The sequence below is a fragment of the Clinocottus analis genome, unplaced genomic scaffold (assembly GCF_023055335.1).
Source record: "Clinocottus analis isolate CAN_PGR_092001 unplaced genomic scaffold, fCliAna1.0.p SCAF_14, whole genome shotgun sequence".
In the NCBI taxonomy this organism is placed as follows: domain Eukaryota; kingdom Metazoa; phylum Chordata; class Actinopteri; order Perciformes; family Cottidae; genus Clinocottus; species Clinocottus analis.
In genome coordinates this window covers 1253596-1269307 of record NW_027175865.1, presented here as the reverse complement: position 1 = coordinate 1269307, position 15712 = coordinate 1253596, and the positions used below count along the sequence as shown (strand labels likewise).

At 45.4% G+C, this 15712-nt stretch overlaps 4 protein-coding genes across 4 annotated transcripts; 3 read left to right on the top strand and 1 right to left on the bottom strand.

Annotated features, from left to right (window-relative positions):
* Positions 1-321: 321 nt before the first annotated feature.
* On the bottom strand, positions 322-3460 carry psmb13a (proteasome 20S subunit beta 13a). The gene is made up of 8 exons (XM_068576299.1): positions 3229-3460; positions 2918-3002; positions 2587-2684; positions 1783-1923; positions 1577-1692; positions 1367-1425; positions 981-1132; positions 322-625 (listed from the first exon to the last, which is right to left on the bottom strand). The coding sequence occupies exons 1-8, from the start codon at positions 3288-3290 to the stop codon at positions 502-504; spliced, it is 837 nt and encodes a 278-aa protein (XP_068432400.1). The 5' UTR covers positions 3291-3460; the 3' UTR covers positions 322-501.
* Positions 3334-6231, top strand: psmb12 (proteasome 20S subunit beta 12). Its single transcript, XM_068576301.1, has 6 exons — positions 3334-3441; positions 4003-4073; positions 4216-4347; positions 4617-4746; positions 4868-5012; positions 5722-6231. The coding sequence occupies exons 1-6, from the start codon at positions 3394-3396 to the stop codon at positions 5847-5849; spliced, it is 654 nt and encodes a 217-aa protein (XP_068432402.1). The 5' UTR covers positions 3334-3393; the 3' UTR covers positions 5850-6231.
* Positions 6232-6780: 549 nt separating this feature from the next.
* On the top strand, positions 6781-9238 carry psmb9a (proteasome 20S subunit beta 9a). Its single transcript, XM_068576303.1, has 6 exons — positions 6781-7057; positions 7141-7208; positions 7778-7909; positions 8084-8213; positions 8446-8587; positions 8801-9238. Exons 1-6 carry the CDS (start codon positions 7007-7009, stop codon positions 8926-8928), a joined length of 651 nt encoding a protein of 216 aa, XP_068432404.1. The 5' UTR covers positions 6781-7006; the 3' UTR covers positions 8929-9238.
* Positions 9239-9774: 536 nt separating this feature from the next.
* On the top strand, positions 9775-14526 carry tap2a (transporter associated with antigen processing, subunit type a). Its single transcript, XM_068576296.1, has 11 exons — positions 9775-10431; positions 10838-10952; positions 11044-11174; positions 11387-11592; positions 12108-12305; positions 12438-12566; positions 12752-12940; positions 13121-13294; positions 13429-13588; positions 13754-13890; positions 14006-14526. The coding sequence occupies exons 1-11, from the start codon at positions 9909-9911 to the stop codon at positions 14213-14215; spliced, it is 2172 nt and encodes a 723-aa protein (XP_068432397.1). The 5' UTR covers positions 9775-9908; the 3' UTR covers positions 14216-14526.
* The last annotated feature ends 1186 nt before the right edge of the window (positions 14527-15712 follow it).

The following is a 15712-nucleotide window of genomic DNA, read 5'->3' as shown; positions in this document are numbered from 1 at the left end:
CGCATTATGCTACCTATAGTGTTTCAGTCTTTCTCTTTTTGCATATTAAATTGTGGCTTTCTTATTGTAATGATTGACTGAATAAAACACACATATTTATTTGTTTTTTGCTTTTCATATCAATAAAAGTACTCTGTATCTGTTAATAACCTGTGAATGACGTGTTATGACATTAACTTACAAACCTTTCTCTGTATTGTGTCTCCATCAGAAGAACAGAGCTGCTGTCTGAGGCAATAATATATTAATAATACATTCTGTAAATAATTACAAAACATGAAAAGAAACAGCAACACGAGTCAAATATAATTTAATCCAAAGAGCTTTTTAATTATTATCCCACATGTTACAGTCTTCTTATTAGCTGTCACGATCTCTCTGTTTACTTTGTTTCTGCACAGTGAAGCTTAGACACTAAGATGTGTTCACTGCTTACATTTAAAAACGAGTGTACGACAAAGCAATGAACTCAAAGACTTAGTGGCGTTGACACGGAGTGACTCAGGCTGCGTCCGACCACCGCATGGCCTCCTCCACCACCTCCTCCACCACCTCCAGCTCTAAGGGGACGACCTTCTCCCTCAATACCGGGGTTGTGCCTGGACAGTATTTGTATTTTATTTTCCTAGGAGAGAAGAAGAGATGGATATGGATTTCATTTAATAATTAAAAAGCTACGTAAGTCACAAACAAACACAGACAAAAAAGTTGAAAATCACATGAAATGTTCACCGCTCTCTGAGAAGAACATCAACCTAATCTCCTGTGTTAAAGGAGCAGTGTGCAGGGTTCAGAGGTATTTATAGAAAGAACATATATCCATAGCAAGTTGTTCATTCGTGCATAATCACCACTAAGAATCTTTGTGTTTTGGTTATAGCTCTGAATCCTCCCTTCATGTCTACATAGGGAGCGGGTCCTCTTCAGACTAAATCCCGCACACCGCCCCTTTAAGAGCCGACCTCGTCCCGGTCCTGTACCTCTTGTCTTGGTACTCGGACACCTGGTACGGTCGGATGTAGTCCACTCCTTCTTTGGTGATGACACAGAGGTCGATGTTGTTGCCCGAGGCGAGGTCACTCATGACGCCGGCGTGGATGGCAACGCACACCAGCTCCTTCGCCTGCTCCAGCTGAGAGAGTTACAAGACAATAATTCCCAAAATATCAACCTTTTTTTTTTCGTTTTTTTTCTATTTGGTAATTCAATAGGGACTGGAATGAATGCTTTTTTTTATTTTTTACATTTTCTATATTTGCATATAAAGGCCTATTTAGCTATATTGGCCAATATATGAATTAAAGATGCACAACTGTACGTAAATTTATTTTTGTGATGGTGTCTAATCGGTCGCGGCGTACAGTACCTCCAGGTCGGGTTTGTACCCGTCCTCTAGAATCCCGAGAGCAGCCAGATCCCCGGATCCTGCGTGATGAAACGGATCAAATCAAACGCATGTTAAATGATATAAAACTGTATAAAATCTGATGCTCATACATATAACAGAATAGGTTTTGCAGACAGAGAAAAGAGCATTGCAGAAAACTTAGATAATGTTGTTCTATGGCGTACGCACCCATGGTGAGGTACGGCATGGTGTTCACGCTGCCGTACGGCCCCACGGCGTACAGGTGGTTCCCAGTGCAATCTACTCCTCCCAGTATGAGACTGGCACCAATCTGGCCGTGGTACCTGAGGGCCGCACAGATCGGAGCAGGGGGATCGATTAAGGAACGGCGAGTTGGACTCCTTCACTTCAGATTCTAGCGTATACGTACAGACCTGTACAGCATGTCCTGCAGGATGCTGACGGCCATCACCACGCGAGGGTTCCTGCCGCTGTTCAGAGAGAAGATGGTGAGGTTGGAGGAGAGGAGGTCCGTGGTCTTCTCCGTGTCCGCTGCTGTACCCGCTCCACAGCAACTAGAGAAGAAGAAGAAGAAGAAGAAGAAGAAGAAGAAGAAGAAGAAGAAGAAGAAGAAGAAGAAGAAGAAGAAGAAGAAGAAGAGAAGAGAAAGTGGGGACGGCTTCACACACACACTTTGCATTTTTGCACTTTCTATTTTTTAAGTTCAATATAATTTAATTTCCTAAATTAAGCTGTATGTATCTTTCATCCCAGCTATTTTCATTTTATTTACAATTTAATTTGTATATCTTTCATCCCTGTTGTTTCTATTTGTTGTTTTTATATCTTATTGTGTGTCTAAGGTGCTACTCCGACAACAAATTGGGCTTAATAAAGTATACATTCATTCATTGGTTCATTTTCAGCGACTGTTTGGCTTCAGAAGTCACAGAAATCCATCGCACAAAAACAAATCTCCCTCACTTTATAGCCTCAATGTCCCAGAATGCAATGCAACCGCGACAAACATTTGAGCAATCTGTCATTTACAAGTCTTTCTGCAGTGGATTATGAACAAGAAGTCTGTGGAAAACACTGATACGAGGGCTCTGTAGGGAATTCTGGGATATGTAGGACACTAGTAAAGGAGGCTGTGTCCACACAAAGAGGAGCACACAATACAGCTCGACAACGGTGAGAGTATTGTGAAGTTTCAGTGAAGGTTTCAGGAGACTCACTACATGTTTGGAGCGATGTAGTGGATCTTGGCGCACATCTTGTCGGCCACCACTTCACTGGACGTGGCTCTGGTGTCGGCTCCCAGAACCACTCCGTCCTGCACCGACACGGACGGGACGGGGAGGTTTGTTAGTTCATTACCCTTGAGCAAGGCATTCACATCCCCTGCATTATGCATTTATCAAAGTTGTGTTCAGTGATGAAAAGAGGGGGGGGGGAGAATTAGTCAGGTGCACTTTGATCAACAGTGTTAAAGAATCAAATGTTGAAGGACTAAATGTTGTGATACATTCACATTGCAGGTGCAGATTTACAGCTTCATACACTCACCTTGAACACAACTCCTGCTATGGTGGTGCCGGTTTTCATAGGTTTAGGTGTCTGTCCATCAAAAAGACCCTCCAACGCAGCATTCCTGGAGAGCAGAGGGGTCAACTTATGAATACATGTATTTTATATAATAACCGTGAACACACCATCATTATGTTTTTTCATTGATCAAACTGGAAAACAAGCAGAGACAAGTTACTTTCACTTTTGAATCCCGGAGAGAAAGCTCAGTGAAAACCAGCAGTTCAATTACAAAAACTTCTGTAAATCGATCTCAATCTGCGGTCAGAAGACGGAACAGAAGCTCGTACCTGGCTGCGTGGTCGAAATTGAACCCGGCTGCGGGGGTCTCGAGGACATAGGATAGCGCCATAGTGGAAGCTGGACTGCGGCTCGTGTGCGCGTCCCGGTGCGCGTGAGGTCGCTGTTCCGAGCGTCGCCTCTCCTCCTGCTTCTCTTTCGGTTTTGCCGTGAAAATGGAGAAACGCAGCGCGGACTCAACGGTCAAAGGAGTCAGCACCGGGGTGAGTAAACCCGGAGCTTTGTCTTTCCTACCGACGCGGAACCAAAGCACACACACAGATACACACACATACACACACACACATACGCGTAAAAATGATTTATGAGCGATTCCGCGGATGAGCAGGTGAGGTTACCTGAATAGTGACCAAACACACACAACGACACATCAGCTGCACATCTCATATGCTGATGTCAGAGCTGTGCGCTGGTGAGTTTATTACATCTTAACATTTATACAGAGAAACGACTGCCTGCTGCCTACACTTATCTGTTCAGTTCAAAACTCAAAATCCCAGAATTCATAGCTGTTGCGAAGAAACGTCAGCGATGCTGTATTGCCCTGTTACAAAAGTACTTAAAGTACGTTTAAGTACTTTCATAAACATTTTTATTCCATTTGTATATTTCATATTATTCTTACTGTTAAATGTTATTTTATTACTGTTTTATTGTTTATTGATATGACTTGATTTGTGAGCAGTGCTGCTGTAATCCTGTAATTTCCCCACTGAGGGACTAATAAAGGATTATCTTACTTTATCTTCTTCATTGCCCGTCAGACCACCATCCTGGCCGCCACGTTCGATGGCGGCGTCGTGATCGGTTCAGACTCCAGAGCCTCCATCGGAGGGTGAGGACGAAACACTGAAGATACCGACGTTGTTAAACATATTTGTAAAAAACTAAAAGAGTCAAGGGTGATCTGATTCTAATTTGGGGGTCAAAGGTCACTGTGACTGTGGTAATCCTACATAGTCTCTCTCTCTCTTCAGGGATTACGTGTCGTCTAAAACCATCAACAAGGTGATTCAGGTTCATGACCAGATCTTCTGCTGCATGGCCGGCTCGCTGGCGGACGCTCAGGCCGTCATCAAGACGGCCAGGTTCCACCTGTCCTTCCACAGGTGCCCACACACACACACACACACACACACACACACACACACACACACACACACACACCTGAAAATACATTTATAATAACACAAAATATAATTCACAGAACTGATTCAAGATGTATATATAAACCACTAGAGGCTAAACACTAAACGTGTGTGTGTGTGTGTGTGTGTGTGTGTGTGTGTGTGTGTGTGTGCTCCGACTGTCTCACACACACATGCAGTAACATTTGAACTTTAACATTTAATCCCCCGCTCCTAATCCCAATCCACAGTGTGCAGATGGAGAGCCCTCCGCTGGTGATAGCGGCAGCATCGGTGCTGCGAGAACTGTGCTACAAAAACAAAGAGGAGCTGCAGGCCGGCTTCATCACCGCCGGCTGGGACAGCAAGAAAGGAGCGCAGGTGGGAAGAGGAGGAGGAGGAAGAGGAGGAGGAGGAGGAGGAAGTGTCAGTCAAACATCAGGGAAGCAGCAGCATATGGAGCTGCGTCACTGATATTCTGATATTCCCCGGCCCTCTCCAGGTGTACGTGGTGTCTCTGGGCGGGATGTTAGTCCCTCAGCAGGTGACCATCGGGGGCTCGGGCAGCACCTACATCTACGGCTACGTCGACGCCAAATACAAGCCCGATATGAGCCGAGAGGAGTGCCTACAGTTTGCCACTAATGGTACGGGCCAGTTACTTGACTTAAATTTATCTAAATGTGTTGCTACTTGTTTTGGCAGTTTTTTGGGGGGGAACTGGGTTGAGATTCCATGAAAATGAGAATAAGTGTTCAGGGAATGTTTGCTTGGTCTGTAACGGTTAACCTTTTGGAAACCGTGCGCGAAAAGTCCCAGCATGCCCCATTCAGACAATCTTTTGGCATAAAATACATAATCTTTCTCATTTTTGAACCGAACGACACAGTTTTTTGACTGAAACTCCTTCCTAACAGGACAAGACTTTGTTTTATTGTGATTTTCGTTGCAGATTCTGATTCTTTAGGTCCTAATCTTTCCAAAAAGGTGTCTTATTGACGCTCCAGGGGGCATTTTGGGGGAATCTGGCTCGTATCATGCTGAATGTTCATAGTTACCATCAAAATATCTTTTTAAAAGTGATTCTTTTTTTTGCAAATATACATTTTTTTCCCAATACTTTGCTGAACAAATACATACAATAAACACAAGTATTGGAATTAATTTGGGGTTCCTACGACGACTCAAACAGGGAAAAGGAGGTCTGGAGACAAAAAATGTGAAATAATAGTTTGACACGAAGACGAAGACTTCAAATAAGAGTCAAATATTTTGTTTACTTCAGTTAATTGTGTGTCTGTTGTTGTGTTAAACTTGACCTTCATGTCTCCTCTCTTCCTGCTTCCTGGAGGGCAGCTCTGGCTCTGGCCATGGGGCGGGACAACGTCAGCGGGGGCGTGGCTCACCTGGTGGTGATCACGGAAACGGGGGCGGAGCACGTGGTCGTCCCTGGTAACAAGCTGCCCAGGTTCCACGATGAGTGACAGCCGCCGACAACCAATGACACGTTGACCAATGGGTTTCCTGTGAAGGGGGCGGGGCCTGTTGTTTTGAGCCACAGTCCCATCAGTAATGTGCGTAGTGCACTGGGATGCAACACATTCTAACACACACAGACACACACGTACATGCAGGCTCACAACTGAAGAATAAATCAAGACACACAATGATAAATTTCCTGCAATAAAAAACTCGTGAATGTGGACATTTTTTTGTTATTATGACAAGATGCAGACTAGTTTATACAAAATCTCTAACAAACCACACAATTCCACTTACAACTCTAATAATTCCATTATGAATACGGCTCTATCTGCTCTGTTCTGTCTAAATTACGTTTTGTGTATTTGTTCTCTTTTTTTTAATATGTGGAAACATTTAAAATATAAATAAATCTTTTCCAAAACCTCATTGTTCGTCTTCTCCCTTTCTTTGACTTCTGTGCTGTTAAATATCTTCATGGATGTGTTCTATAAATTACAGTCGTGTTTTATCTTTCATAATGTTTATTTTAGTGCACAGCCTCGTATGTCTGTGTCTGTGAGCGATGCATTGACACACAATTTAACAGTTAGGTCTCAAGCCTTGTGAACTATTTTCATTGTTTACTCCTTTTTGAAGTAAAACCACGTCATGGTTCTGGCTTCACAAATGTTGCTGTTTCTCATCACAATTAAGGTTATTAACTAATAAGTCTGTGTCCAGTGTTGTGTGAAATGCTGTTTCCCCGTCGACGTGTTTCCCCCAAACCTGAACCAACAGCATTATCATCCACAAATACTTGTTTTTAACAACCCTGTTCGACAGAGAACAGACCAGACCCCGCGCGCCCCACATGTCCCCAGTACCAATGACAGTGACGCGCATGCGTAAAGAGTTAATTGTGCGCATTTCAGGGCACCTCAGTTGTTTGAAACACGGGCTCGCGCAGCTCGCTGCAGAGGAACAACTTCACTTTCAATTTCGGTTTAATCCAGAACAACATGGATGCCGTGTGACGTGAGCCCAGACGCGCAGAGGACCCTTTCAGAGCTGCACAGAACACTTTGATAACACCGGGACTGGACGGTTTACGGTTTACGTCGGATTCATTAACTTTACGTTTGTTGTCTCGCTCCTCGTTCTCCAGAAGTGCGTCACCATGTTGGAGGAAACGGGGCCGGAGTGGCTGTCCGAGGAAGTGAAGACCGGGGTGAGTACAGACCCGCTGGATGCGGGGACGCGCGCGTGCGGAGACTCATTGTGAATGACGACCCCCTCCCTTCTTGTTTGTAGACGACCATCATCGCCATAGAGTTCGATGGAGGCGTCGTGCTGGGCTCTGATTCACGGGTGTCTGCAGGGTGAGTTCGTGCGCGCACCAGGTGTTTGTGTGCACCGTGTCCAGGTTCATCTGCATAATCCTCTCTTCACTAAAACACCAATAGATTCTCATGTTTACCGACACCAAATCCTCCACCTCTTCTTCTTCTTCTTCTTCTTCTTCTTCTTCTTCTTCTTCTTCCCTATATACTTTCCTTACATGCTTTCCTGGCATGCGTTGTCTCTATGACAGATACGTACAGGTGCTGAGACAATGACATGCAATTTGGCTTCTAACCAGAAGTGCAAAATGTCCTTATAGGTGCAGATAAATGTGCATGTTTATAGTGATAATAGCAGCACTTTAATGTCTCTTACTGGCAGCACTTTGTAGTTTAACTTTGTTGATGAAATTGTACTCTCTTGATTCTTGTTGTTCTGAGTTTGTACTCGTGGTTGAATGCACTTATTGTAAGTCGATTTGGATAAAAGCATGAGCTAAATGACATGTAATAATATTTAGATATGGGGTAAATAGCAAGATATGTACAGGAGGCTATGATGAACCCACAGTCCTCCTCCTCCTCCTCCTCCTCCTCCCTCGCTCCAGGGAGTCGGTGGTGAACAGGGTGATGAACAAGCTGTCCCCGCTCCACGACAAGATCTACTGCGCTCTGTCGGGCTCTGCAGCCGACGCTCAGACCATCGCCGAGATGGTCAACTACCAGCTGGATGTGCACAGGTGGAATATTTAATAATGTATATAAAGGATTCACATTGATCACTCAGCTTAAATGTAAACAGATTATACTACACTTCAAAACATCAATAACTCTAAACCACAATGCACACCGTGCTCGTCTTCCTCCGTTGTTAACTGGAGCTCCGGTTCTGTTTCCACGTCTTCCTCCGTCAGCGTCGAGATCGACGAGGACCCCCAGGTTCGCTCGGCGGCCAGTCTGGTGAGGAACATCTCGTACAAGTACAAGGAGGAGCTGTCGGCTCACCTCATCGTGGCCGGCTGGGACCGAAGAGACGGGGGACAGGTCAGTGACCACATGTGTCTCAAGTCTGAAAGGAAGAGGTTCACGTCTGAAACAAGACAGATTACAACAAAATAAATGGCTGCAACTTTGGGTCGAGTGACTTTGAGGTTGCCTGCTTTGAATATAAGATCCTATCTCGCCATATGCTGTTACCGGAGTCCATCCAGAACGGCCTAGTGGTCCCCCTCTCCCTCCCTCCTCCCGTGCCCTCTGACCTCTGACCTCTTCTCAGGTGTTCGCGACCCTCAGCGGTCTCCTGACGAGGCAGCCTTTCGCGGTCGGAGGCTCCGGCAGCTCGTATGTCTACGGGTTTGTCGATGCGGAGTTTCGCAAAGGAATGAGCAAGAAGGAGTGCCAGCAGTTTGTTGTCAACAGTAAGTTGTTGTTCTTTCTCCATGGAAAGCATCATTTTGTTGTCGCCAGACTGTTTATTAGATGTAGAAAGAGAAACCAGACTGAAGAGCAGGCGGCTCTGTTCTGTCTGTATGTCTGTAACACATGCTGTCCTCTTCTCTTCTATTTCTCTCTCTTCTCTTCTCTTTCTATCCTCTCCCTTCTCTTCTCTTTCTGTCCTCCCCCCCTCGCAGCTCTGTCTTTGGCGATGAACCGCGATGGCTCCAGCGGGGGCGTGGCCTACATCGTCTCCATCGATGAACACGGCACGGAGGAGAAGGTCGTTCTAGGAAACGACCTACCAGCCTTCTTTGATCAGTGATACTTGAAGCGTTTTATTCACCTCTGTGCAGGATGCAGTTCGTTAGTTTTACTCACAGCTACACACACTCTGCTCTCAGCGAATCCAGCTGGCCAACTAGAAGGATAGTAGATAAAAATACTGGCAGTAAAAAATGGTAACAAATGAATTGCATTTCTCTGTTTTACACAAAGATATTTTATGTTTAATATCAGGTCATTTCAGCCCCATGTGACTCTAATGAGGTCACCTGACCTCGATCCTATGGTTGAGTTTAGGAAAGCTTCAACAATTTTATAATAATCACAAATAAATGAAAACGCAAATATTACATGTGTGTGGCTTTTATTGTGGATCAGATCATTGCTGCTTTGTGAAGGTTGAAATGAGTCATTAAGTTCAACTAATTAAATGCATAGAGGTCAAAGGATGTGACCTCATTGCATGCATACTTTCACACAGAATTTATATTATTACATTTTTAATAAAGGTAAAGGCCTCTGTGTAAAATACATGGCTTTTTTAAAACTTATTTTCCTCACAATAAATAAACTTTTCTTTACAATAAATATTTTTTCCATCACAAATAAACTTTTCTTTACATTAAATAAACTTTTCCTCACAAAAATATTTTTTTCTTTACAATAAATAAACTTTTCGTCAAAATAAATATTTTTTCTTTACAATAAATAAACTTTTCTTCACAATAAATAAACTTTTCGTTACAATAAATAAACTTTCCTTCACATTAAATAAACTTTTCTTCACATTAAATCTCGTGACGTGCTGTTACGTCATCATGCTCTCTCGGTCGCTGGAGGATCAAACTGCAGTTTACAACAATCAGAAATAGTTCCCTCTCAGCTCATTAATCCTGAATATTCTGCGCAGGGCAGAGGGGATTTCGGGGAAACCACAGGTCCAGAGCCAGAAAGCGAAAATGAAAGTTGAAGAAAACTCCCGCACAAGTCGCTGTTCCCGCAGAGCAGCGCAGCAGCAACATGGCAGGCAGCACAGCGGCACTGAGCCGCAGAGCTGCAGCTCTGGTCTTGGCCGTTTTTGTCGACCTCTGCTTGTTTTACGCAGCGGGGCTCGTGGTGACGACCCGCGGCGAGTCCGGACACGCGGCGCGCCTCTGGGCGCTCGCGGCTGTGCGGTGCTCGGTGCTGACCGCCGTAACCCGGCTGCTCCTCGGAGACCTGCACCCGGTGCTGATGCGCGTCATCGCGGCGCACAGTCTGCTGCCCGCGGTGTTCCAGACCGGGACCGACGCGCTCCGCCACGAGGACACCGAGTGCGGCTCGTCTGCGGATGTGCGCTGCTGGCTCATGGGCGCCGGCGCGGCGCTGGCCGCCGCGCTGTTCTGGGAATTCACCTTCCCGGACGCAGACGACGCGGCCGGCGGTCAAGAGAAGAAGCAGAAGCAGAAAGCCAGGGTGCTGTTCGTCAGAGTCCTGCGCCTGTTCAGACCCGAATACCTCATGCTGCTGGGGGGCTTTGTGATGCTGACGCTGGCTGTTTCCTGTAAGTAGGATGAGGATGATGATGATGATGATGATGACGATGAGAGGATGGCTGTTTCCTGTAAGTAGGATGAGCATGATGATGATGAGGATGGCTGTTTCCTGTAAGTAGGATGAGCATGATGATGATGAGGATGGCTGTTTCCTGTAAGTAGGATGAGGATAATGTATACAAAAGGAACTCAGGGTTCCAATGCCGGCAGTCTATGATGATGATGATGATGATTATGATGATGATATAGTAAAAATATGGACAATTATGAACTAAAGATAAAAAATAAATTAAAAAAACACTAGCCTTATTTGTTGTAACTCTGCTGGTGGGATACGCTGGACCACGTTCATGATGATAATGACAATATGATGCATCTTCATCTCTCTATATGTGCCCTCCCCCTCCCCCTCAGGTGACATGTTCATCCCGTTCTACACTGGGAAAGTCATCGACATCCTTGGCACTCGGTATCAGCCGAATGAATTCATATCTGCGCTCCTCTTCATGGGCCTGTTCTCTCTGGGAAGGTACGGGACAGTTCTTCCCCCCCTCTCAGCCTTCCTGTGGCTCACATGGTAATATATCTGACAGCCATTTCTCTTTTTGTACGTCTGTCAGCTCTCTGGGTGCAGGCTGCAGAGGGGGTGTCCTCCTCTGTGCCATCAGTTCCTTCACATGCAGAATGAAACTCACGCTGTTTGGGTCTTTGACCAAACAGGAAATTGGATTCTTTGAGACCACAAAGACAGGTAATATATAACATAACATGCAAATATACAGTATGAATTATGTATCATTGCACATCACAGTTGGAACAAGTCATGTCAGACAAATCACAAGACAAGAGACATTTTCAGAACAAACATATTGGACATTACTGACCAAGATGAGTGCAGGAAACAGAACAGACCAGAACATAACAATACAGACAGGAAGTCATCCCTCTGTGTTTTCGGTGTAGGTGAGATCACGTCCAGGTTGTCGAAAGACACCACCTTGATGGCGAGAGCGGTCTGTCTGAACATCAATGTGCTGCTGAGGACGTTCATCAAGACGCTGGGCATGATCGCCCTGATGATGAGTCTTTCATGGAAGCTCACGTTCCTGGTGTTGATGGAGACGCCCGTCACCGGCCTCATCCAGAACATCTACGACACACACAACCAGGTAACAGGCAGGGTCACAAGAAATGTTGACTCGAGATTGAGATCCACAGAATCATGTTCGAGCATCACCATAAAGCTATTTATAGACATTTTAACTTATCAAAACATGTCTTTCAAAAGACAAATGGAGCTCAGATACAAACAATATTAAACCATTGGTCGCATCTTCTGTCCCTCTGATGACGACATTTTCTTACACATTAAAATATTGTTTTTACTTTACGAATGTTTATGGTTCTGGTTCACCCTTACTTATTCAACTTAAAGCTAACATGTGGGACTTTCATGTTGTGTTGATTCTGGCGGCCCCTGTGGACAGAAGCGGTAGTGCGTCTGAGAACCAGGGTCCCTCTAGAAAACCTCTCATTTTACTGCAGCGGGGTAACAGTCCTGGATCTGGATCTCCATCAAGCACAAACATGACCATGCACAAAAATAAAGTTTCTAAAATACATTACCCATCCTATCCTTAAGTACTCAGATGACTTTCACTTCCTGTTCTCCTTCCTCTCTCAGCGGCTGACCCTGGCGGTGCAGGACTCAATGGCTCAGGCGGCCGAAGTCGTGAACGAGGTGGTGTCCAGTGTTCGTGCGGTACGGAGCTTCAACGCAGAAAAACACGAGGCCCGTCGATATGACGACCGCCTGATGGACACACACATCCTCAGGACCCGCCAGAGCACCATCAGGGCGGTTTACCTTCTCGCACGGAGGGTGAGCAGGTTGTAGTGTTGAGCAAAATTGGATTTTTTTGGACAACAAGTAGTACTGAGCATTTCATTGCATACGACCTCATTTAACAGTAGCTCTTCTTGTGTGTGTGTGTGTGTGTGTGTGTGTGTGTAGTTGACAGGGTTGGCCATGCAGGTCCTTATGTTGTACTACGGCAGGCTGTTCATCCAGAGTGGACAGATGACAGCTGGCAACCTGGTTTCCTTCATCCTCTACCAGTCGAATCTCGGAGATAACATCAGGGTAAGTTTAACTGATCGGCTTTAATACATTTTATTAAAGGATGATAGAAAAAAAAGCTAACCAGACATGCCTGTCCCACACTAGCTGAAACATTTGATTGCATGCAAAGGTTAATATACTTCGGCTCTGACTCTGTAAATGAAAACATTATGTTTTTGAGTGCTCAGTTTTCTGACATTTTGTAGACACTCACCTACATCTTTGGCGATATGCTGAACTCGGTGGGCGCTGCTGGGAAAGTGTTTGAGTACCTGGACCGAAAACCTGAGGTCTGCATGGAGGGGAAACTTAAACCGGACCAGCTGACGGGTCATGTGATCTTCCGCAAGCTCAACTTCGCCTATCCCAGAGACCCCGAAAAACCCGTACTGCAGGTGAGATCTGAACGCAGACAGACGAGAGGATTTCTTTAGCCGGTTTGTACAGTTTACGGAGGGGAAATAATATTTAAATGGCAGGAAAGTATATATTGAGATAGGCTAAAGTAAGGAGTTCCCTCCCAAGTATTGACAGAGCTCTTTTTTTCTGTTTTCGTTGTTATCTCCTCGCTTCAGGACTTTTCTTTGGAGCTGAAGCCGGGTAAGATGACGGCACTAGTGGGTCCCTCTGGAAACGGAAAGAGCACGTGTGTGAGTCTGCTGCAGCGCCTCTACCAGCAGCAGGATGGAGAAATCCTCCTGGACAACGAACCGCTGAAGTCCTATGACCACCATTTCCTCCACAAGAAGGTAAGTCACCACGACGGCATTACGGCAAAAGAGGACATAGTTGCTGATTGCATCGTGTTCATGGTCCCTCTTTGGGAGCTAATCCTTGAGCTCGTGCGCATCAGGGAAAAGGCTGATGAGAGTGTGTTTGACAGATCTCGGTGGTGAGCCAGGAGCCCGTGCTCTTCTCGGGCTCCATCAGAGACAACATCGCCTACGGGCTCGCTGGATGCTCATTGGATGAGATCCAGGAAGCGGCGCGCAAAGCCAACGCCCATGACTTCATCATGAAGCTGGAGAAGGGCTACGACGCAGGTAAGAGGACAAAAGCTACTGAATTAAAAAATCAGAGCATATCTACTGCATCCGTAGTAGAACTTTTTAGCATGAGCTTTAGCATTAGCCACGAGCTAGCCAGAAGCTCGGACTGCAACGCACACTACTCCCCGTTATGATTTCGTAACGTTGTCCATTTCTCAGAGGTGGGTGAGGGCGGCGGCCATCTCTCCAAGAGCGGGAAGCAGCAGATCGCCCTCGCTCGAGCTCTGGTCAGGAGGCCACAGGTTCTCATCCTGGACGAGATAACCAGCTCTCTGGACACGGACAGTGAAAACAAGGTACGCCACAACTCCCCTCCAGGGCCAGAAGCCTCTGGGTTGGTATTTCAGATACGTTCTGTACCATCAGTAAATATAGTACTGAAAGATGAATACTTGTGCCACTGACTCACAGGTCCTGCAGACGCTGGCCGGCTGTCCCGACCAGACCCGGCTGGTGATCGCTCACAAGCTGAGGACCATCGAGACGGCGGATCAGATCGTCGTGATCGAGGGCGGCAGAGTCCGCGAGCGAGGGACTCACCGGGAGCTGATGGCCGAGCAGGGGAGCTACTACAACCTGTACTGCACCGGTCGTGACGCACGGCAGCCCAACGGCAGCTAACGGGAGCAACGTGTTGCTCTTTTGCTCATTTATTGTTTTGTAAATATGGTTTTAGAGTTGAAGGCGGACATGTGAAACCTTATCAACTCTAGTCGTGTACTTGTGTTGTTATATATTTAATTGAAATAACATTAGATATTGGTGAGATAAATATATGTTTTTCTATTTCCTGCCCTTGTATTAGTCTGTGATGGATACAAGTTTGACACAACAGCAATCATTTGATGCCTTAAACTTTAATTTATGATCAGAGCGGCCAAAGGTCGCCTCATGTGTTCGTACCGAATAAAATATTGATGTTTCAAACCAAATGTTTCTGTTTGCGATTTTCAAGCTTTGTGTCACACACATGGTCCTTCTCCAGCCGTGTGTGTGGGCATGTGACCTCAAACCATTGCAAAGCTACAGACCATTCAGAAAGCTGCTGACAGGGTTTAAACCCAAACCTAAAATGAAAGATCATATAACTTTTACACAACCTCCACTAGCTCCCTGCGTCTTTAACAAATTATAAAGTCCCTCTCGTAGATTTCAAGGCAGCCTTGCCTTGCTGCCCTTTGATATGACAGATTGCACCATCATTTTATGATCTTTTTTAATATTACCTAAGACTTTTAGATAGTTAGAACCACAAAATGTTCTCACTTCCTCCTGGTGCATGTGTGTATTTAAACCGTAGTACATTTTGCTGAAGTGTAAAGCACGTTGTGCAGCAGAATTCTGCACAAAGTGTAAAGTGTTGTCGGAATAAAGTTAATTCACTCATTCAACAAACATTCAACAACGTTCATAAAACAAAGTGAAAGTATTTTGTTTGAGCTGACCTGGAAAGTCCCGACTTGCAGCCGCGTTTATTTTCATTCTGTCAGTGAGGCTTTTTTTGGAAAGTTGCCCGTTGATGTGTTGTAACAAAACAACGAGATGTGCGGCATGATATCAAAACACCATCCTCCTCTATTGGCAAAGATCCGGCTCAGTTAGGCAACATGAACCGCCATTTTGTCGATTGTCTGCCTCCACAAAATGGAGTGATATATTCATGAGGGTGTGGCAGGTCGACCCAAACTACAGTTGACGCTTGAATTTACGTTTTAAAAATATGCCCCATTCAACAATTTAGAGTGTTTTGTTTGCAACGTCTTGCCGACTCAACTTTAGATGAACTTATCTTCATGCTCCAACATTAACTGAGCGATCACAATCTGGCTCTGCTGTTGATTCAAACTTGTTAAACCCTCCGGCTGAATTAGTAGAATGTGTGGAGGTTTTGGCGGGAAATCAAATCTACTTCTCCCTCTTTCTAAAAAGAAAAGATGGCGCGACCGACGGCTCGCTGACTCATCGTGAACTTGGCTGCTTCCCATCAAGAGTTGTAAAGGCAGGAGGGCACCGAGGGGGCAAAGCAGACGTCAGCGGGTACGCCATCTTGAGGGCGAGCCCTTCAATAAGCCCAACACAAAATGGCCGACAGCGTGGGTTTGACGTGATAAAGTAAAA

What these genes read in the sequence shown, in the direction of transcription:
- psmb9a (XM_068576303.1), top strand. Translation starts at nt 7,007, where the DNA reads ATGTTGGAGGAAACGGGGCCGGAGTGGCTGTCCGAGGAAGTGAAGACC. An exon ending in CCGAGGAAGTGAAGACCGGG is followed by an intron (nt 7,058 to 7,140) that starts GTGAGTACAGAC and finishes TCTTGTTTGTAG; the next exon opens with ACGACCATCATCGCCATAGA. An exon ending in TACCAGCTGGATGTGCACAG is followed by an intron (nt 7,910 to 8,083) that starts GTGGAATATTTA and finishes TTCCTCCGTCAG; the next exon opens with CGTCGAGATCGACGAGGACC.
- psmb12 (XM_068576301.1), top strand. Translation starts at nt 3,394, where the DNA reads ATGGAGAAACGCAGCGCGGACTCAACGGTCAAAGGAGTCAGCACCGGG. An exon ending in TCCAGAGCCTCCATCGGAGG is followed by an intron (nt 4,074 to 4,215) that starts GTGAGGACGAAA and finishes CTCTCTCTTCAG; the next exon opens with GGATTACGTGTCGTCTAAAA. An exon ending in ACAGCAAGAAAGGAGCGCAG is followed by an intron (nt 4,747 to 4,867) that starts GTGGGAAGAGGA and finishes GGCCCTCTCCAG; the next exon opens with GTGTACGTGGTGTCTCTGGG.
- tap2a (XM_068576296.1), top strand. Translation starts at nt 9,909, where the DNA reads ATGGCAGGCAGCACAGCGGCACTGAGCCGCAGAGCTGCAGCTCTGGTC. An exon ending in GGCCTGTTCTCTCTGGGAAG is followed by an intron (nt 10,953 to 11,043) that starts GTACGGGACAGT and finishes TACGTCTGTCAG; the next exon opens with CTCTCTGGGTGCAGGCTGCA. An exon ending in ACCATTTCCTCCACAAGAAG is followed by an intron (nt 13,295 to 13,428) that starts GTAAGTCACCAC and finishes TGTGTTTGACAG; the next exon opens with ATCTCGGTGGTGAGCCAGGA.
- psmb13a (XM_068576299.1), bottom strand. Translation starts at nt 3,290, where the DNA reads ATGGCGCTATCCTATGTCCTCGAGACCCCCGCAGCCGGGTTCAATTTC. An exon ending in TACATCGCTCCAAACATGTA is followed by an intron (nt 1,924 to 2,586) that starts GTGAGTCTCCTG and finishes CTTCTTCTCTAG; the next exon opens with TTGCTGTGGAGCGGGTACAG. An exon ending in TCCGAGTACCAAGACAAGAG is followed by an intron (nt 626 to 980) that starts GTACAGGACCGG and finishes CTTCTCTCCTAG; the next exon opens with GAAAATAAAATACAAATACT.